The sequence below is a fragment of the Cervus canadensis genome, chromosome 2 (assembly GCF_019320065.1).
Source record: "Cervus canadensis isolate Bull #8, Minnesota chromosome 2, ASM1932006v1, whole genome shotgun sequence".
NCBI classification, from domain to species: Eukaryota; Metazoa; Chordata; class Mammalia; order Artiodactyla; family Cervidae; genus Cervus; species Cervus canadensis.
In genome coordinates, this window is record NC_057387.1 from 16,358,762 (window position 1) to 16,380,352 (window position 21,591).

Sequence of the window (21,591 nt, forward strand, 5' to 3'; positions counted from 1 at the left end):
GCGCTACCCAAAGTTACTCTTCTGTAGCTGATTGTCTGGGAAACTATGAGATCATGCTGACAGGAGGAAAGCTTAAGTTTGCTAATGGTCAGAAGTCAACACTTTGGGGAAATCAGGATCGTTTTAGTTCTGGTTATGTGGCTGTGGGTGTTTGGTGGAGGGATATATTAAAACTATGGCACTCAGGGACTTCTGTGGCTGTCTAGTGGTTTGGACTTCACCTTCCAATGCAGGGGTTGTGGGTTCAATCCGTGGTAGGAGAGATAAGATCCCACATGTCTCATGGCCAAAGAAATGCAGCCAAGAAGCAGTATTGTAACACATTCAGTAAGGACTTAAAAACAAAAAACCTATGGCATTCATGTTTGGTTTTCTTTAACAATTGTCAACTAGGACTTGTAGCATCTGGAAATCTCCCTGGTAATCCCCTCCCCCCACCCCTTTCTGGAAGGCTCCACCTCCGATGCAAACAGCCAGGGAAGTGTGGTTGCTGTGGGGCTTGGTCCTGGCGGTCTCCATGGCCCGGGTCTGCGTCACTGGGGCCTCAGCTCGCATCGCAGAAGTGCAGGCAGGGCTGGACGGAGTTCTGTGAGCAGGAGCCCCGTGCAGCAGTTCCCATGACGGAGTTTGATGAGGGCCTGCTGGCTCCCTGACGTCTGCTCCCCTATCTGCGATCTGCAGGTTTGTCTCCCCCATCTGCTGAGGCCACCCCTGTAATCAGCGGGTTGCCCTCTCTCTGATGTGGCTGGACTCTCCCTGTTCATCCGCCTCATGCTTCCGCTCAGCACCTGAGCATCTGATCTTGGACTCAAATCTGTGCACACTTTTTTTGTCAGTTATCAAAGACAGTCCCTGGGCTTGAGCCAGGTTGGAGGAATCTCCCCGAGCCTCCTCAGCCCAGTCAGAAGCTCCACTGCTGGCAAGGCTCTCCTTGCAAGCTGGGGCCCTGGGGAAAGTGTTGCGGAAAGTGTTCATCTCTCAGTCGTGTCTGACTCTTTGCGACTGCATGGACTGTAGCCTGTCAAGCTCCTCTGTCCATTGGATTTCCCAGGCAAGAATACTGCAGTGGGTTGCCAATGTCTGCTCCACGGGATCTTCCCGACACAGGGATTGAACCTGTGTCTCCTGCACTGCAGGTGGATTCTTTACCTGCTGAGCCATCTGGGCACTGCGGAGCAGCTGGCTTATTCCACAGTTGGAAAATGGAAGAGAAAACTTAGTCCAAGCAGGCAAAGAGGCAAGAGAACTGATTCAGACCTCTGGAGATGTTCAGGGACTTGATATGTGCGGGAGGTTTTGTAAAGTGCCCCTTGGCACGTGTGCCTTGTGGAAAGACAGCTCTCTAGCCCTATGTGGGGATGCTGCCTGCTTGGATCTTCAGCACTTGGTAGGTGATCAGTGAGCAAATGATAGGTGGATGAATGAATGACTGTGAATAACACAGCTTCTGGAAGTCTTGTCTGTGTGTCATGCACACTTTCCTCATGCAAGTAAGAGTCTGTTCTGAAGTCAAGAAAAACTCAGAATGCTGACTTCACCACTTGCTAGCTTTGTGATGCCAGACTGGTTCCTTAACAAAGGGGCAATATACTCCACCAGATGTCAGGATTCCCGTAGAGAATGTGCATAGATAGATTGCAGGGCCTGGCATTTGCCACCTGTAGACTCAGTGAGTGTCTGAGGGCTCCATGTTGCCACTTGAAATCTCCCTCGAGTCATCCTCCAGTTCTTTCTCAGCTTAGAAAAATCTCTGAGATTGAGACCTTCGCTGATCCCAGTGCTGGAAGGCCCCAGTTCAGCCGAACAGTTGAGGCCTCAGGTTTCACACAGCCCACAGGGAGGGGCTGGCCAGGCTGTCCATGGGGGCGTAGCCATACAGGCTGAGGAGGAGGGGGTCCCTGAGGATGAAGGAGGAGTCCCTTTAGCCCTCAGGAGCCTGGCCCTTGACTCAAGTCTCAGGGCCCAAGTCAGACCTCCAGGCACAGCTGAGAAGCCACCAATGATTCTCTCCTATAAGTCTGGAGTCTCCTCAGCCCTTTTGTGCAAACCCAGAGCTCACAGCCTTGTGTTTCCTCCACAACTGGGGGCAGTAACAGGGTTCAGGGAGGTGAACCAGGCTGCCTGGCTTTTCTGAAATCTGGCCAGATGGTAGGGCACACAATTTTGGCCCTCAAGTTTGTGTTCATCTTAGAAGCACATCTGTATTTTCCTTCAGAGAGGGATGCTATGGTTGTGGGTATCATGGCTCTTCCATTGAAGGCCCCTTCTCCCATATTAGTCCTTTCCTCTGGAAAGCAAGGGTCAGAGAGGAAAGATGCTGTTGTGGAAAGAACCCTGGACCTGAAGTGTTGAAGTCCCAGCCCCAGCTGGATTTTCTCAGGTATGAAATATGGGCACAGATGGGCCTATGATATGTTGTGGATGAGGGTGGGATGGTCCGGGTACCCCTTAAGGAGGCCTCTTTCAGCATGGCTGTTCTGTACATCTTGGAGGGCTGTTTTTTTATTCCTATGTGAGATTTGTCAAAAAAGGAGAAAATAATCATCACAAGAACAGCAGGAATGAGCGCACATCGAGTCAGGCATGTCTTAGGATCAGCTTTATTCTGCATTTTACCTTTACCAGGGAGAAGAAGGCAAAGAGCCGGAGGACAGCAGCTTGCACCACACAGTCACAAATCCATCTCTAAAGAGGGTACATGGCAGAAATGAAGGGCCTAAAGCCGGTCAACAATGAAGCACAGAGATCAATCACCAGGACCCCAAACATCTAATCACATCTTTCCTTACTGGCTATTTGGAACCAGCCATTTACATTTCATTTTGTTTCATTTTTTAAAACACAGCCAACGTTCCAACATCTAATCACTTTCTGTCATTGTTTTGGGTTATAGATATAAAATTAACCTGTGTTTTAGTTTTGCAACACCACCAACTTCTTCTCCTCACTTATGGTGGTGGTGGTGATCAGCGCCAAGTCCATCAAAATTCAGTTTGTTTTGAGACTCAAGTAAGAGGTTGACATTCTGAAAGATGAATGGAGGCATCCTTTGCTGTTGCACACCCAGGGTAGGGTGAATTTTTGCCCCGAGGGAGCTGAACTGGGCTTCTGTGGTCTTCCTTGATAACCACATCCTTCCGACAGCTAAGACCTTCTAATAGATTGTTGACAACAATACGTATTCACAGAGGTTGAGGAAATACAGACAGAACTGTCTTCAGAGACACAGACCAAGTCCTGGAATGCTGAGGAAGCCAGGAGGCGAGAGCAGGGTGCACACAGAGGTACCCGTGGGAAAAGGTCACCATGGTGTGGGCTGGGGTTGGGATCATCTTCTGGACCCCCACATAGCATTATGAGCAGCTACTTCCCCTTGCCAGGGGGCAAGCACTTCTCCTGGACTTTCTGTGGGCAAACCTCCACACATTTTGTCTGAGATAACTCCTGGCATGGCTCCGTGCACTGAGATGGACATTGGTCTTGACATAGAGGGAGACATGGGTCTTGGCTTTGTTGTGGGCAGTTGTCTTGGCTTAATGCCTGACACTGAGGAACACACACCTCTTGAATTTTCGTTGGGCACTTCTCTTGGCAGGGGTCCTGGCATGGGGGGAGGCACACCTCCTCAGCCTTTGCCTGGCACTGCTCTTGGGTCTTTTGAAGACACGGAGGAGGCGCACATGGCTGTTTGCACTGCTGCTCATTGAAGGACATCCTAGGGTGACTGGCAGGACCTGAAACAAACATAAGCTTTGAAAATATATGCATTAACCATAAAAGGCTGAAAATGAAGGTTTGAGAGAGGGGAATGGGGAATAAGTGATTTAAGAACTCATTTCTCTGCTGATTTTTATTCCTTTCTCTTTCTATCCCTACTTCAGCTCTTTCTGACACCCATCTCCTAGTTGAGGATATTCTCATAGCTTTTGTCAATATCTATAGCCCCCAACCCCCAAACTCCAGTCCTCCTATAGATCTTTTCTTTCTATTCTGGTGTGCTACGATTCATGGGGTTGCAAAGAGTTGGACACGACTGAGTGACTGAACTGAACTGAACTGAACCCTTTTGAAATTTAGTTGCAAGAGACTGGGTAGAATACACAGAATGGTTTGATAAGCCCAAGAAATGGGGTGTGTGTGTGTGTGCATGCTCAGTTGTGTCTGACTCTTTGTGACCCCTATGGACTGTAGCCCATCAGGCTCCTCTGTCCATAGGATTCTCCAGGCAAAGAATACTGGAGTGGGTTGCCATTTCATTCTCCAGTGGACCTTCCCCACCCAGGGACTGAACCCATGATTCCTGTGTCTCCTGCATTGGCAGGCAAATCTTTACTGAGCCACCTGGGAAGCCCTACGAAGTGGCAAACCACTGCAAAAAATCAATAGAAAGTACAGTCCAGTGGAGGAAAAGAATAGTAGTCTCCCAGAGACAGAACAGAAAGGGAGAGAGAGGGCACAGATGTCCCCACTTACCTGATCGTCTACAAGCCTCAACAAAGTATGTGGATGGAGGAGCCCAGTCTGGTAGGGACTTTTATACAGTGCTTGGTCCAGCCTCCCGCAAGACCGACTGGCCACGTGGGCTGAGGTCTTAATTGTGGAGTCACCATAACGAGCTTCGTCTGAAATTGCCCCTGGTTTGAGTCATTGCTTGGGATGCCTGTTAATCAGCCTCTCTTTTGGCCTCTGGGTCCTTACCAGACCTCAGCAGGGAGGGGCTCCCGTCAGATCTCTCTCATTAGAGGCAGCCGCAAAAGAATGTTCATAAAACGTTATCTCAGCCTCAGAACTAGGACTGGGTCCCTTGTCTGCCCAAACTGGTTCAGGAGGTGGTAAGATAAGATCCGCCTTGCTCATCTCATCTTCAGCCATGTAAGAATTTATGCCTAAATTCTGAAGTCTGTCTGGGTCAAGGGACATATGGCCTCTTTCAGTCATTTCCACTAGATCCTTCTTCATAGTCACACTCCTTTGGACACGAGGAAGATTGGGCCCAGACAAACAGACAACCTACAGCCTCCTGCAGAGAGTGATTTCTTGAAAGGAGATCTGGAGGGAAATTGGAGTCATTTGTCACTCTTTGGTTGTAAAGTAGGGTGGAGGGGAAGAAAAAGAAGGGAGAAGGCAGATAATTTTCATCATCTCAACCTTGATTTATGACATTTCTTTCTTTCTTTTTTTGTTTTTGATTTATGACATTTTTAAGAGTGGAGTTAGCTACTCAGAGTTTTCATAGTGACCAAGAAAACAGGATGGACCAAGCAAGGCTGATCTGTCACCTTGCCTTCTGGAAAAACTTTTCTTAGAACTCAGGTTAATAAAAATTAGAGGGATGAAAGGAAAAGTTTCAAAGCAAGCACACCGAGTTTTCTCTACTGTTAAGTCTCTGTTTGGGTTGTCACTTCCATCTTGTGTGCCTTCCTTTCCTGGGCCTTTTGAAATCCTAAGCATTTGTCAAGGCTCCACTCTAGTCTTCTGTCTTCCAAGGAACCTTTCCTGGTTAAACTAGAAACACTTTTGTGTCTTTCTGAACTCTCGCAGTATCTTGTTTGTGCTATTTATATGACATTTACCATTGTTATTGGCTTCCCAGGTGACGCTAGTGGTAAAGAACCCACTTGCCAACGCAGGAGATATAAGAGGCTCAGGTTCGATTCCTGGGTTGGGAAGATCCCCTGGAGAAGGAAATGACAACCCACTTCAGTATTCTTGCCTGGAGAATCCCTTGGACAGAGGAACCTGGCAGGCTGAAGCTGAAGCTCCAATACTTTGGCCACCTGAGGCAAAGAGCTGACTCATTGGAAAAGACCCTGATGCTGGGAAAGATCGAAGGCAGGAGAAGGGGATAACAAGGGATAAGTTGGTTGGATGGCATTACTGACTCAATGGACATAAGTTTGAGCAAACTCTGGGAGATGGTGAAGGACAGGGAAGCCTGGCGCGCTATACAGTTCATGGGGTCGCAAAGGGTTGGACACGATTGAAGTGACTTAGCATGTATTGTTATTTAGGAATTCCAGTTATTTGCGTACAAGATCTTATTTCTATCTTAGGTTGTAGTTTCTTAGGTGGTGGGGGCTGTAAGACTGAGTAAGTGAAAGAGAAATGATTATTGATGGAGTAAATGCATTAATTAAAGAAGGAAGAAGGTGAATGGGAGACAATGGGAGGCAGAGAAGGATTTCATTTAATGGAAAATGGGAAAACATTCATTGTACAAGAAGCCCGTCAATCACAACATGGTGACTTGTGCTTGTTTGCTAAAGTTGACCAATTTTTAGGGACTGTAAAGCTTGAAGAGACGGGTTTAGGTCATTTCCTAAAAAAGGCTAAAGTCAGAAAAGCCTTCAAAGATTTACATAGTTTTTGGATGTTTGTTCCTGAAAAAGTTTTCAAAAGGTGAACTGGGGGAGACCAGGTGATGTTTTGGCCTTTAGGACTGGTACATGGAGAATTGATGTAGCACCAGCCTGGCCCCCTCAATGTCCTGGTGAGGGACAGATGCTGGAGTGGGGAGGGGACAGAGGCCAGCCAGGGGAGTGGTGCTGATATTCCTGTGAGGACATAATCTTCTAGGCAGCAGTGGCAGTGGGGTACAGGGGACCAGGAGAGGATTTGGAAGACCTATTGGAGTATCTGAAGAGATAGGTCATTTGGGGAATCTGGGAACTGGATGATCAGGTGTAGAAGGGGGGGCTCTCCTCTTCCTTTCTCTTCTCTTCTTTTTTCACCTCCTCCTTCCATTTCTCCTTTCCCTCTTCATCTCCTTTATCTTTTCTGTGGAATTCTGTCTAAGACAGGGGTCCCTGGTCTATGGCCACTAGGAATCAGGCCACACAGCTGGAGGTGAGTGATGGGCTAGCGAAGCTTCATCTGCTGCCTCCCCCATTATTCGCATTATTGTCTGAACCACCCCCACCTAACCCATCCCCATCCATGGAAAAATTGTCTTCCAAGAATCTGGTCCCTGGTGCCAAAAATGTTGAGGGACATTGGTCTAAGAGAGAAAGCAACTCCTTGGGAGTCCTAGGAAGCAAGGAATTCTCTGTCATTGAGTTTATTCATTGATTCATTCATTCTTTCAGTTATTTGTGGCTTTGCTTTCAAGGGGCTCACAGTTTCATGGGAAAGATGGACAGAGGTAAGCCCCCACATCCCAGAAGAAGGCCGCTACATTAGCCTTGAATGGAAGGCTCTGGAAGGCTCTAGAAGGCTTCCAGAGCAGGAGATGTCTGTGTCATGCTTTACTGGACAGTAGGAATTAACCAGGCAAGGAGGGTGGGCAGGGACCTTCTAGGGAGCTTGGAGGAAGGCGTCTTCATTAGGAGCCCTTTGAGAGGAGAGGCTGAGGCTGATGCAGGAAAGGGATGGGTGAGAGATTAGGGGAAGAGGCCTGCTTGGTTGAGCTCTCCAAGTTTTCTACAGCAGGATGCCCCAGAAGACCTTGCTCATGCAGAATGAATTTCTGTGTCTTTGGCTGAGCTGAGGGAGAAGGAGACCAAATAGATGTGCAGAACAATGGAGAAACTTCTCAGGGAGGAGGGTGAAGGCAGTTAGGAGGAGTCCAGATTTCAACTCCTTGAAAAGGACTGACTCTGAACTGATTACACTGAAAGGGGGTCCAGTGCAATCACAAGGGTACTTCAATGCAAACAGGCAGAAGAGTCAGTGTCAGAGTGATGTGATGTGAGAAAGATTTGGCCATTGCAAGTTGTGTAGATGCTGAAGGAGACCCTAGCCTAGGAATGTGGACAACCTCTAGATCTGAGATTCTCCCCTAGAGCTTCTAGAAAGACATGTAGAGTTGCTGGCATTTTGATTGTAGCCCAGAGAGACCTATGTCAGACTTATGACTTCCAGAACTGGATGATAATAAATTTCTGATGTTTTAAGCCACTAAAGTTGTGTTGACTTATTATAGCAGTAACAGAAAATTAGTATGCCTTCCCAGTGTCTGAGGCTCTTGGCCACTCTGGGGGAGGGAAGTCTCAAATGAAGAACTAAGTTCCCAGCTTAATACTCCTTTATTTAAGCATATCAGCCAAAGACTCACTTTCAATAATGCATGTAGAAAGAATGGACTCAGGATCCCACTGACTTAGGCGTGACTCTGTTACATACAGTGTGTGTAATATTGGATATGCTATTTAGCTTCTTAGAGCCTCAATTTCCTTTTGTTGAAAAGGGGTAATGCTATTTCACAGATTTCTTATAACAGATAAATTAGAAAACATATGCACCAACACTTACAAGCTACTTACAGAATTGTAGAGCAATCTGAATCTGTCCAGGACTCACCTCCTCCATGAAGCCTTCTTGATCCCTCCCAGTCCTTCTTGTCCTATTTCCTTTCTGAGTCCCCCAGCACTTGGTCTTTGACTTGTACTTTTCTATGCATTGCGATGCAGTAGACAGACTACTGCACAGAGACTCCAGAGACCTGGCTCTGTCTCCAACAAGATGTGAGATTTCATGCAAGTCCCTGGCCCTTTCTGGCTTCATGTCCATCATCTTTAAAACAGAAAGCTAGATTAGAAATCATTCGAGTCCATTCCAATTCTGACATTCGGTGATACCATACATGTGATCATGAATGGTTAGCCTCATATCTACATGACTTTGAAGTCTGCATGTGTGTTGTGGGCTCTTCCTCCTTGACTGGGTTATAATCCAACCACAGGAAGACCCAGTCTTCTATCTTGTGCATGTGGCAGTGATCTAGCCAGGTGGCTGGGTGACCTTAGGTGACCTGTCTTTTCCTTGGTACAGAGATGGAATATTTGGGGTCTGAACCCTCAAAAATCAGCCTTAGTGGCCCAGTATTAGGGTCGGGGCTGGGACATCTTTGGGGAGATTGTCCCAGCATACATCTTAAGATATGATGACTAAGTAGCTTCTCTAATCATCCCTAGCCCTCCAGCGAGGCTGGGGACAATCTGATTCAATGCCACCTGAGATTTAAGATTTTAGATTTCTGTAACTGTCATTATTGGGAGCAAGGGTGTAATTAAATAAGGTCAGCAGAAGAGAGTCAGGTGTGTGCAGGACATTGCTTTCCCCCTTTCCCATCAAATAACTACCTCCTTTGTTCATATCATAAAAGTTCCCATAGGACAGTGGCTCTGATAAAGCTGAATGGATCTCATCCCATTTCCTGGGGAGCAGGTGCTTCTGGAGCCCTTAAGGAGCTTGTGAATTCCCGGAGCTGAGTCCACCTCTCTCCTCTCTTCCTTTCCTCCTGTGTCACCACGCAGGGAGTCTGACTCAGAGGTCATGGCAGGGGGTGCTCTGGATCACAGGCCGTGGGCCCAGAGGGGACATGAGGGGCCACTGGATTCCACCTGCTTGTTTTAGCCAAGCACGTGCTTTAAACAGGAGACAAGGAATCATTTATTGACTGCATTTTTTAAGATGAGGAAACTGAAGTGCAAAAGTGTGTAGGGCCTTGTTCAAGGTTATATGGTGAGCTCGTGTCTGGGCTAGGGACCTGTCCATGTAAAAACATTTAGGAAACTACTGTATTGGGGATTCTTTATAACTTTAAGGAGGCAACAAAGACACAGACCAGTCAGTAGTTCTTAACAGTTTGGGAGTGATGAAGACATTCCCAGGTGGCTCAGTGGTAAGGAATCCACCTGCCAATGCAGGAGACACAGGAGACGCAGGTTCCATCCCTGGGTCAGGAAGATCCCCTGGAAAAGGAAATGGCAACCCACACCAGTATTCTTCCCTGGAGAATTCTATGGACAGAGAATCCCATGGACTGGTGGGCTACAGTCCATGGGTCACAATGAATCAGACATGACTGAATGACTGAGCACTCACTCATGCATGAAGATGTATCTATATATACAAACCTTCACTTTCGGGGGTTCATGACCTCTGGGTTAAAGACCACTAACACAGAAAATGGGGAGAAATAATGTTCTCAATTTGTTTGGGCTTGATGCTGGTCTTCAGTCCTTTTCCCTTTGAGTCTGGGTTCTGGGTTATCTTGGCATAAAATAGAGTTAGAAATCCCGTACTCTTCCAACAACCAAGCCACTGTGACTTTGGGTACATTGGTTTCCTCTCTGGAATTTTGTTTCTTCACCTGGACACTGAGGGCCTGTTAAATGCCACATCCAACTCTCATATCCAGTGATGACAAAGTCCCCTTCTGACTCCTGCCATGACTCGTGGTCTCCCGGGTCCCAGCTGGGAAATAGCTTTCAGGCTGAACATCATTTCCTCCTAGCCTGGGAGAGAGCATGGAGTTCTCTAGGTGAGATATTTGAGGTTTCCTGCACCTGGAAGACAGCTGCAGCTAAAAACACCCCAGTATGCATTTTATGATCAGTTTGTATCTTAGAATCCCTATGTATTAATATTTGGCATTTGACTTTCTGTATTTACTGATCTGTTTGCTGACCATCAACAGCTGTGACGTAGAAGCAGTTATGACTTGTCATCAGTAAAGCCTCCCAGGGCGAGCCTGTGTGTGTCCCTGGCTGGAATATCAGGTCACATGGAAGCAGAATGGGAAAATAGTACAGGTTTGGTAACTGGTTACTTCCTGCCATCTCTCCAGTTCTATGTGTGTAGAGGTGGGGGATTAGTGAACATCATCTCTAAGGTTCCTTCCAGCTTCAAAGTAAGACATCCTTGTATTCTGTGCACACCCTTTCATAGCACTGGCTCTCCTTGCTGTTGCCCCCAGCTGGCCTCATTGGAAGACTTAGAAGTGCTTTTCCAAGACCAACGGTACACTCCCTGGTTCTAGAGAAAATGTGATGCAAGGGAGCCTAGGGTCGAGTATCCTCTTTCTGCTCTCCTGACGGACCCTCAGAACTGCTTTCCCAGGAAAGGAGAAGGCTTGGTCCTGTCCCCTCACATTATCTGAGAGCCATCAGCCTGGCACTGCACAGATTCTCAGGGTGCCACTCTTCAGGTGTTGCTTATTTACACAACCCTCTACCCTTTGGAGCAGGTGACTGCTGCTGAGGCTGGGAGTAATTATGGCATTCTGCAGGGAGGTGGCACACTCATCATGTTCTAGCCATCTTCCTGCTGAATTGCCTTTGATCCAGTTTTTTTTTCCCCTCCCCCGCTGGGAAAGTAGCCATTAAGAGATGTCTATCTTTGGTTTCATTTACATAGTAGAAAAGATAACTAAATTGGCAGATGGATGGTTTCATGTTCTCAGAGCTGGCCTCCATCCAGTCTGTGCCATGTCCTCAGGGTCCCCAGGAAAGCCCCAGCCCCTGACCCGCACTGCCATGGAGCCGCTCGGCTGTGGGACTGATCCTACGCCTTGGAGGCAGGCACCAGAGCAGGGGTGTGCTCAGGAGAGGAGAGGTGGAGAAAGACGTTCGTCCTTCTTTTCCTTTTTTTTAGTCATTTGAGCAAATGAGACGAGCTTGAGGGTCTCTGAGGCATTCATGATTATATCACTCTTTCCTATTACAAAAGAAATAAAAGCCTATTAATAAGAAGGCAGAAAATAAAACTACTTCACCCATAACTCCATTGTCCTAAAGTGACTAGAATGCTGACAAATTTCCTTCTATTATTATCATCATTATTATAGAAATTTTGGATTAAACATAATTATTTATGCCATACATTCCATTAATGTTTATATAATGTTTCATTAAATAATAAGTCCAAATTTATTCATCCAAATCTCTGTTAAATTGTCTCTAAGTCACACTGTGATAATTAGCTTTATATAGACTTTTTTTTTTTCATTTTGGAATTATTTTTCTTTGCATGGATTCCAAGACAAGAAACAATTGGGTCCAAGAGTTGAATCACTTTATGCTTTTGATACATATCATATTCCTCAAATTATTTTCTAAAAGAATTTAGTCTATTTACACTTTTACCAATGGTGGCACAGTGTTTAACATTGGGGTTCTGGGGTTTATTATTTAAAAATGATCATTATAAATTTTATGCATAATTTCATATTTATGTAGTTACATAAGTTTAGATATGTAAATATGGTTTCTGCCTTGGGGTTATGCCTGCAAAGACCCATCATATACCCAGAGTATTTGAATAGTTAACTAAAATTTCTTCTGCTGCTTTCATGTTTTGTCTTTTTGATGTGTTTATCTTCAAGATTTGTTCTGGTGAGAGGGAAAAGATTAACTTATATTTTTAAATAAAAATTATTCTAGCATCAAAAAGTGGTCTTTAAATATGTGAATAAGAATGATACCTTATTGTTCTATTTTCCTTCTCTCTCCCTCCCTCTTTTCTTTTGGATTTCTAGTGGGTGGAAGAGTTTCCCACCTGTTATCAACAGTTGGACGTGCCTCCCTGCTCCGATTCCCTACATCAGACTTTCAGAGGTTCCTGCGTCCAGGAGGAACCTCTCTGCTGGACTCTACAGTGTGGGTGCCAAGCTCCCATTCTTGCCAGGAGACCCTGAGACCCTCAAGGCTCTGTATGTCAGAGAAGACAACTAGTCGTTTTAACATCTGAAGAAATGAGGGGATTGTACCCTAAAGGCCTTGTCTAGCTCTTGGGTCCTAAAAGTGCTTCTGCAACCAGCTGATTATATGACCTTGGCCTGGTGAGGGCCCAAGATGTCTTTTCTTGGGCACATTTTGAACTATCTGTACTTACTGTACCCTTTGCTGTCCTGAACCATTTTCCAGACTCAAAGGGACAGAAAGCTGTTTATGGTCCATGATTCCACAGGAAGTACCTTAGATTTGGCCTCTTTCATTACCTCTGTGATAGCAGAGAATCCTAAACCTACTTCTGCTCAGATGTTGTGAGCTGTGACGATGTTTTTGGAAAGAAGAAGTCAGATTTCTTTTCTGGAAGTAATAGGAATGCCTCATACCATATCCATCAATAAGATGGGTTCTCCTGGTCAAGGACCATGGAACATGCAGGGGGCTCTAACGGGTGAGGAGACCCATCCTGAAGAGGAGTGGAGACTGGAGGAGATGAGGGAAATTGAAATGGTAGCGGTGAGTCCACATTCCCAGGTCCTGAAGTCCTGGTTCCTACAGTTCTCTCTTAAATGTTACATGCCCCCTCCTCATCCTAATATCCTTCCCAGCAATACAAACTGATAACTTCCCTTTTGTGAACTGAGCCACTTTGATGTGTACTCCCAGTAACTGTGTGCATGCTAAGTCAGTTCAGTCATGTATGACTCTTTGCGACCCTATGGACTGTAGCCTACCAGGCTGCTCTGTCCATGGGGATTCTGCAGGCAAGAATACTGTAATGGGCTGCCATGCCCTTCTCCAGGGGATCTTCCTGACCCTGGCATTGAACCCAGGTCTCCTGTATTGCAGCCAAATTCTTTACCAGCCGAGCCAGCAGGGAAGCCGGAGGGAAGCAGAGCTAGAGTTTAAACACATACAGCCTGTTTTCAGAATGTTCTCCCGCAGCATCAGGCAGTGGGACTAAAAGCCATGGCAGACTTCTTTCCTTGACTTTCCTGGATCTTTCCCTAATGCCCACTCCTTTTCCCCCTTCACGCTCGCTTCCCACCTTGTGCTCAGCGTGTCCCCGGGGGATGCCACTTTGATAGCCATGTTTATAGCTGTCTCAGGTGGTGCTCTAGCATGGGCATGTTCCCCGGGTGCACCCCCCAGAAGATTCCACTTCCCTCCATGCAGCAGGTGGGGTCAGATGCATGGCCATCTTCCAAGGTTGTTGAGTGTGGAGGGCCTGGGTCCTAGCCTCACCCCCAGGGGATTGCTTCTTACTGGTATAAAGCTGGAAGACAACAAACAAACCCCCAACTGCCAAGAAACCAGGAGAAGGAAGTCTTGCACAGCAGAGGAACACGTTTACTTGTCAGTTCATGGCTTCAGCTCTCAGCCCCTCGGTGGTGAACATGATGAGAGGGTGGAGGTAGTGGGCTGGGTGGCGCCCTTGGTGCCTCACTCTGGGGGTGGGCAGGGCGGTGGGCATTTAGGAGGACAGGGCTTGGCACACGGCTTAGGAGGGCAGGGTGGTGGGCATGGTGGAGGGCTCTTTGGGGGTGGGGGGCACGGTGGGGGACATGGGGGGCACGGGGGACACTTGGGTGGTGGGCACTTTGGTGGCTGACACTTCTCAGAGCACCGCTGCAGCAGCCTCTTTAAACAGCTGGGCTGGCATTTCGTTTCACACTTCTGTTCACACCCGGGATCACATTGCTTGGGCTCATTCTTGGGCTCACTAGGTTTATTTTTATCATCACTCGACATTCCTTCTTGATTCTCTGAGCCCTGTAAAGAAATACATGGCAGGTTGTTTGTGGGAGACCATATTGCAAGGTGGGAGGGGGACCTCCTTCTCCTCACACATCCTGCCCTGTGCCCATCCTTATTCTTAAGAAAGCCTTTCCTGGGACATGTTCAGGCTCTAGACCAAATTCTTATCTAAGGGTTGTCTTCTTGTCCTTGCAGTGCATTAGTGACCGCGTTTCTTGATCTCATCACCCTTACTTTGCTTTCTCTGCATTTATCCTTGTCTCCATTCTATAGCCCCTAGAGCAGGAGTTCTTAACCTAGGGTCCTGGGACCCTGCCCAAACCCAACATAGGAACCATACTTAACCATATATTTGCCAGTGTAATTGGTATCTTCCATAACCCCATGTATTTTATTTCATTCATTTAAAAACTAAACACTCTCTGACATAAATCACAGCAAGATCCTCTATGACCCACCTCCCAGAATATTGGAAATAAAAGCAAAACTAAACAAATGGGACCTAATTAAACTTAAAAGCTTTTGCACAACAAAGGAAACAATAAGCAAGGTGAAAAGACAGTCTTCAGAATGGGAGATAATAATAGCAAATGAAGAAACAGATAAAGGATTAATCTCAAAGATATACAAGCAACTCCTGCAGCTCAATTCCAGAAAAATAAATGACCCAATCAAAAAATGGGCCAAAGATCTAAACAGACATTTCTCCAAAGAAGACATACAGATGGCTAACAAACACATGAAAAGATGCTCAACATCACTTATTATCAGAGAAATGCAAATCAAAACCACAATGAGGTACCATTACACGCCAGTCAGGATGGCTGCTATCCAAAAGTCTACAAGCAATAAATGCTGGAGAGGGTGTGGAGAAAAGGGAACCCTCTTACACTGTTGGTGGGAATGCAAACTAGTACAGCCACTATGGAGAACAGTGTGGAGATTTCTTAAAAAACTGGAAATAGAACTGCCATATGACCCAGCAATCCCACTTCTGGGCATACACACTGAGGAAACCAGATCTGAAAGAGACACGTGCACCCCAATGTTCATCGCAGCACTGTTTATAATAGCCAGGACATGGAAGCAACCTGGATGCCCATCAGCAGAAGAATGGATAAGGAAGCTGTGGTACATATACACAATGGAATATTACTCAGCCATTAAAAAGAATTCATTTGAATCAGTTCTAATGAGATGAATGAAACTGGAGCCCATTATACAGAGTGAAGTAAGCCAGAAAGATAAAGACCAATACAGTATACTAACACATATATATGGAATTTAGAAAGATGGTAATGATAACCCTATATGCAAAACAGAAAAAGAGACACAGATGTACAGAACAGACTTTTGGACTCTGTGGGAGAAGGTGAGGGTGGGATGTTTCGAGAGAACAGCATTGAAACAAGTATGCTATCAAGGGTGAAACAGATCACCAGCCCAGGTTGGATGCATGAGACAAGTGCTCAGGGCTGGTGCAATGGGAAGACCCAGAGGGATGGGATGGAGAGGGAGGTGGAAGGGGGGATCGGGATGGGGAACACACGTAAATCCATGGCTGATTCATGTCAATATATGGCAAAAACCACTACAATATGGTAAAGTAATTAGCCTCCAACTAATAAAAATAAATGGAAAAAAAAAACCATTATTCTGAGGAGTCCACATTTCTAAAGGCGTCCATGACATGACAACAGTGTTAAAGAACTCCTTTAAGAACACCTCCCCATCCCTCTGGAAATTGAATGGGAGGATATATTAGTGGCCTTAGTGGCCTAGGACACTTATTGCAATTCTATGTCTTGTCTAAGCCCTTAAAACCTTAAGAATTGATTTTTTTTTTTAATTTGAGGAATGAGGATGGAAAGAGTTGAATCCCTACCATGGCTGGGCTCCCACGGACCACTCTGGAAACTCCTCTCCTAGTTGATTAGAGTGAGGGAAGAAGTTAAGAGAAGAGGAGATAAACTGGGAAATTCTAATTTCTCTGAAAATATGAATGTCAGAGTCACAAAACGTGATTTTCAGGAGGAATTCCTTTTCCCCCTCTGTTAAATTTTGCCCTGAGCTAAGTCTTCCTCTATAGACTGTTTGACTTCCAGATAAGGACAGAGCTCTTAAGTCTCTAACAATACTTGCAAGTTGGATCAGCTTGGCACATCTTGGATTTCCTCTAACAGTATAAAAATAAATTTTTAAGTCTACTTTTGTTTTAAAATCAGTATGACTTTCTGAAGAGACATAATTACATTGTACTCCAAAATGGTTAAGAATCACTCTTGCAAATGAATTGTACCACTCTTGCTACTGAGAATGAGAAGAAACTTTCACCCAAACATAGCCGTCATTTCAACCTTGTTCAGTGTTGGGGTGTGGGGGTCATCCCCCAGAAAGGAGAGGTGAAACATGGGGCATTTCCAGTTGTTGACGTGCAACTCACCCCTTTGTGTTGTTACTGAACCTGACAAGTAGTCGAGTGAGGTGGATGTTATGGCTGTGCCCGGGAAGGTGTATTTTCCCCCTCTGGTTCCTCTGCCCAGCTCTGAGGAAGCCGGAATAGGAGAGAAGGAGACAGTCACTTGTGACCTCATTGCTACATCATCAAGTAGCGATTGTTGTATGACTCCAGAGCTCCCAGCTCAACTCAAGTCTTTGAACATGTGAATAGGCCATGATTAATATCTCCTTTGCTCTCTTGTCCTCTCCCCAGCCCTCAAAATTTGTGCTGGTGAAATCAGGCTATGGTGAAAGGTACTGAACTCTAGGGACAGGGACCCTTATTGTTGTTGGCGGCAGAAAAGCTCTTTTGGCACCTGCTCTCTCTTCCTCCCCTAGCCTCCCAAATTTTAACTCCTTTGAACTTGGCTGTTTTTATCTTTTTAGGAGAGCTTCCCAGGACCTATCACAGCTGTTTTGACTCTCCTGTCCTCCCTAAGTTTTTAGCATGAGATTCTGAAATCTCTTTTTTATTTATTTATTTATTTATTTTGGTCATACATTGATATGAATCAGCCATAGATTTACACGTATTCCCCATCCCGATCCCCCCTCCCACCTCCCTCTCCACCCGATTCCTCTGGGTCTTCCCAGTGCACCAGGTCCGAGCACTTGTCTCATGCATCCCACCTGGGCTGGTGATCTGTTTCACCATATATAGTATACATGCTGTTCTTTTGAAATATCCCACCCTCACATTCTCCCACAGAGTTCAAAAGTCTGTTCTGTATTTCTGTGTCTCTTTTTCCGTTTTGCATATAGGGTTGTCGTTACCATCTTTCTAAATTCCATATATATGTGTTAGTATGCTGTAATGTTCTTTATCTTTCTGGCTTACTTCACTCTGTATAATGGGCTCCAGTTTCATCCATCTCATTAGGACTGATTCAAATGAATTCTTTTTAATGGCTGAGTAATATTCCATGGTGTATATGTACCACAGCTTCCTTATCCATTCATCTGCTGATGGGCATCTAGGTTGCTTCCATGTCCTGGCTATTATAAACAGTGCTGCGATGAACATTGGGGTGCACGTGTCTCTTTCAGATCTGGTTTCCTCAGTGTGTATGCCCAGAAGTGGGATTGCTGGGTCATATGGCAGTTCTATTTCCAGTTTTTTAAGAAATCTCCACACTGTTTTCCATAGCGGCTGTACTAGTTTGCATTCCCACCAACAGTGTAAGAGGGTTCCCTTTTCTCCACACCCTCTCCAGCATTTATTGCTTGTAGGCTTTTGGATAGCAGCCATCCTGACTGGCGTGTAATGGTACCTCATTGTGGTTTTGATTTGCATTTCTCTGATAATGAGTGATGTTGAGCATCTTTTCATGTGTTTGTTAGCCATCTGTATGTCTTCTTTGGAGAAATGTCTGTTTAGTTCTTTGGCCCATTTTTTGATTGGGTCATTTATTTTTCTGGAATTGAGCTGCAGGAGTTGCTTGTATATTTTTGAGATTAATCCTTTGTCTGTTGCTTCATTTGCTATTATTTTCTCCCAATCTGAGGGCTGTCTTTTCACCTTGCTTATAGTTTCCTTTGTTGTGCAAAAGCTTTTAAGTTTCATTAGGTCCCATTTGTTTATTTTGCTTTTATTTCCAATATTCTGGGAGGTGGGTCATAGAGGATCTTGCTGTGATTTATGTCGGAGAGTGTTTTGCCTATGTTCTCCTCTAGGAGTTTTATAGTTTCTGGTCTTACATTTAGATCTTTAATCCATTTTGAGTTTATTTTTGTGTATGGTGTTAGAAAGTGTTCTAGTTTCATTCTTTTACAAGTGGTTGACCAGTTTTCCCAGCACCACTTGTTAAAGAGGTTGTCTTTTTTCCATTGTATATCCTTGCCTCCTTTGTCAAAGATAAGGTGTCCATAGGTTCGTGGATTTATCTCTGGGCTTTCTATTCTGTTCCATTGATCTATATTTCTGTCTTTGTGCCAGTACCATACTGTCTTGATGACTGTGGCTTTGTAGTAGAGTCTGAAGTCAGGCAGGTTGATTCCTCCAGTTCCATTCTTCTTTTTCAAGATTACTTTGGCTATTCGAGGTTTTTTGTATTTCCATACAAATTGTGAAATTCTTTGGTCTAGTTCTGTGAAAAATACCGTTGGTAGCTTGATAGGGATTGCATTGAATCTATAGATTGCTTTGGGTAGAATAGCCATTTTGACAATATTGATTCTTCCAATCCATGAACACGGTATGTTTCTCCATCTGTTTGTGTCCTCTTTGATTTCTTTCATCAGTGTTTTATAGTTTTCTATATATAGGTCTTTTGTTTCTTTAGGTAGATATACTCCTAAGTATTTTATTCTTTTTGTTGCAATGGTGAATGGTATTGTTTCCTTAATTTCTCTTTCTGTTTTCTCATTGTTAGTGTATAGGAATGCAAGGGATTTCTGTGTGTTAATTTTATATCCTGCAACTTTACTATATTCATTGATTAGCTCTAGTAATTTTCTGGTAGAGTCTTTAGGGTTTTCTATGTAGAGGATCATGTCATCTGCAAACAGTGAGAGTTTCACTTCTTCTTTTCCTATCTGGATTCCTTTTACTTCTTTTTCTGCTCTGATTGCTGTGGCCAAAACTTCCAACACTATGTTGAATAGTAGTGGTGAGAGTGGGCACCCTTGTCTTGTTCCTGATTTCAGGGGAAATGCTTTCAATTTTTCACCATTGAGGGTGATGCTTGCTGTGGGTTTGTCATATATAGCTTTTATTATGTTGAGGTATGTTCCTTCTATTCCTGCTTTTTGGAGAGTTTTAATCATAAATGAGTGTTGAATTTTGTCAAAGGCTTTCTCTGCATCTATTGAGATAATCATATGATTTTTATCTTTCAATTTGTTAATGTGGTGTATTACATTGATTGATTTGTGGATATTAAAGAATCCTTGCATTCCTGGGATAAAGCCCACTTGGTCGTGGTGTATGATTTTTTAATATGTTGTTGGATTCTGTTTGCTAGAATTTTGTTAAGGATTTTTGCATCTATGTTCATCAGTGATATTGGCCTGTAGTTTTCTTTTTTTGTGGCATCTTTGTCTGGTTTTGGAATTAGGGTGATGGTGGCCTCATAGAATGAGTTTGGAGCTTACCTTCATCTGCAATTTTCTGGAAGAGTTTGAGTAAGATAGGTGTTAGCTCTTCTCTAAATTTTTGGTAGAATTCAGCTGTGAAGCCATCTGGTCCTGGGCTTTTGTTTGCTGGAAGATTTTTGATTACAGTTTCGATTTCCTTGCTTGTGATGGGTCTGTTAAGATCTTCTATTTCTTCCTGGTTCAGTTTTGAAAGTTATACTTTTCTAAGAATTTGTCCATTTCATCCAAGTTGTCCATTTTATTGGCATAGAGCTGCTGGTAGTAGTCTCTTATGATCCTTTGTATTTCAGTGTTGTCTGTTGTGATCTCTCCATTTTCATTTCTAATTTTGTTAATTTGGTTCTTCTCTCTTTGTTTCTTAATGAGTCTTGCTAATGGCTTGTCAATTTTGTTTATTTTTTCAAAAAACCAGCTTTTAGCTTTGTTGATTTTTGCTATGGTCTCTTTAGTTTCTTTTGCATTTATTTCTGCCCTGATTTTTAAGATTTCTTTCCTTCTACTAACCCTGGGGTTCTTCATTTCTTCCTTCTCTAATTGCTTTAGGTGTAGAGTTAGGTTATTTATTTGGTTTTTTTCTTGTTTCTTGATGTAAGCCTGTAATGCTATGAACCTTCCCCTTAGCACTGCTTTTACAGTGTCCCATAGGTTTTGGGTTGTTGTGTTTTCATTTTCATTCATTTCTATACATATTTTGATTTCTTTTTTGATTTCTTCTATGATTTGTTGGTTATTCAGAAGCGTGTTATTTAGCCTCCAGGTGTTTGAATTTTTAACAATTTTTTTCCTGTAATTGAGATCTAATCTTACTGCACTGTGGTCAGAAAAGATGACTGGAATGATTTCAATTTTTTTGAATTTTCCAAGACCAGATTTATGGCCCAGGATGTGATCTATTCTGGAGAAGGTTCCGTGTGCACTTGAGAAAAAGGTGAAGTTGATTGTTTTGGGGTGAAATGTCCTATAGATATCACTTAGGTCTAGCTGGTCCATTGTGTCATTTAAGGTTTGTGTTTCCTTGTTAATTTTCTGTTTAGTTGATCTATCCATAGTTGTGAGTGGGGTATTAAAGTCTCCCACTATTATTGTGTTACTATTAATTTCCTCTTTCATATTCGTTAGTGTTTGCCGTACATATTGCGGTGCTCCTATGTTGGGTGCATATATATTTATAATTGTTATATCTTCTTCTTGGATTGATCCTTTGATCATTATATAGTGTCCTTCTTTGTCTCTTTTCACATCCTTTATTTGAAAGTCTATTTTATCTGATATGAGTATTGCAACTCCTGCTTTCTTTTGGTCTCCGTTTGCATGAAATATTTTTTTCCAGCCCTTCACTTTTAGTCTGTATGTGTCTCTTGTTTTGAGGTGGGTCTCTTGTAGACAGCATATATAGGGGTCTTGTTTTGTATCCATTCAGCCAATCTTTGTCTTTTGGTTGGGGCATTCAACCCATTTACATTTAAGGTAATTATTGATAGGTGTGGTCCCGTTGCCATTTACTTTGTTGTTTTGGGTTCACGTTTATACAACCTTTCTGCATTTCCTGTCTAGAGAAGATCCTTTAGCATTTGTTGAAGAGCTGGTTTGGTGGTGCTGAATTCTCTCAGCTTTTGCTTATCTGTAAAGCTTTTGAATTCTCCTTCATATCTGAATGAGATCCTTGCTGGATACAGTAATCTAGGTTGTAGGTTATTCTCTTTCATTACTTTAAGTATGTCCTGCCATTCCCTTCTGGCCTGGAGGGTTTCTATTGATAGATCAGCTGTTATCCTTATGGGAGTCC

General features: G+C 44.1%; 2 protein-coding genes across 2 annotated transcripts; both read right to left on the reverse strand.

The window, feature by feature from the left end:
• Positions 1–2,584: 2,584 nt before the first annotated feature.
• PRR9 (proline rich 9) lies at positions 2,585–3,764 on the reverse strand. The gene has a single exon (XM_043446468.1). It carries the CDS (start codon positions 3,745–3,747, stop codon positions 3,364–3,366), a length of 384 nt encoding a protein of 127 aa, XP_043302403.1. The 5' UTR covers positions 3,748–3,764; the 3' UTR covers positions 2,585–3,363.
• A 10,017-nt stretch (positions 3,765–13,781) lies between these two features.
• LELP1 (late cornified envelope like proline rich 1) lies at positions 13,782–16,780 on the reverse strand. Its single transcript, XM_043446474.1, has 2 exons — positions 16,654–16,780; positions 13,782–14,225 (listed from the first exon to the last, which is right to left on the reverse strand). Exon 2 carries the CDS (start codon positions 14,202–14,204, stop codon positions 13,896–13,898), a length of 309 nt encoding a protein of 102 aa, XP_043302409.1. The 5' UTR covers positions 14,205–14,225; positions 16,654–16,780; the 3' UTR covers positions 13,782–13,895.
• Between the last annotated feature and the right edge of the window lie 4,811 nt (positions 16,781–21,591).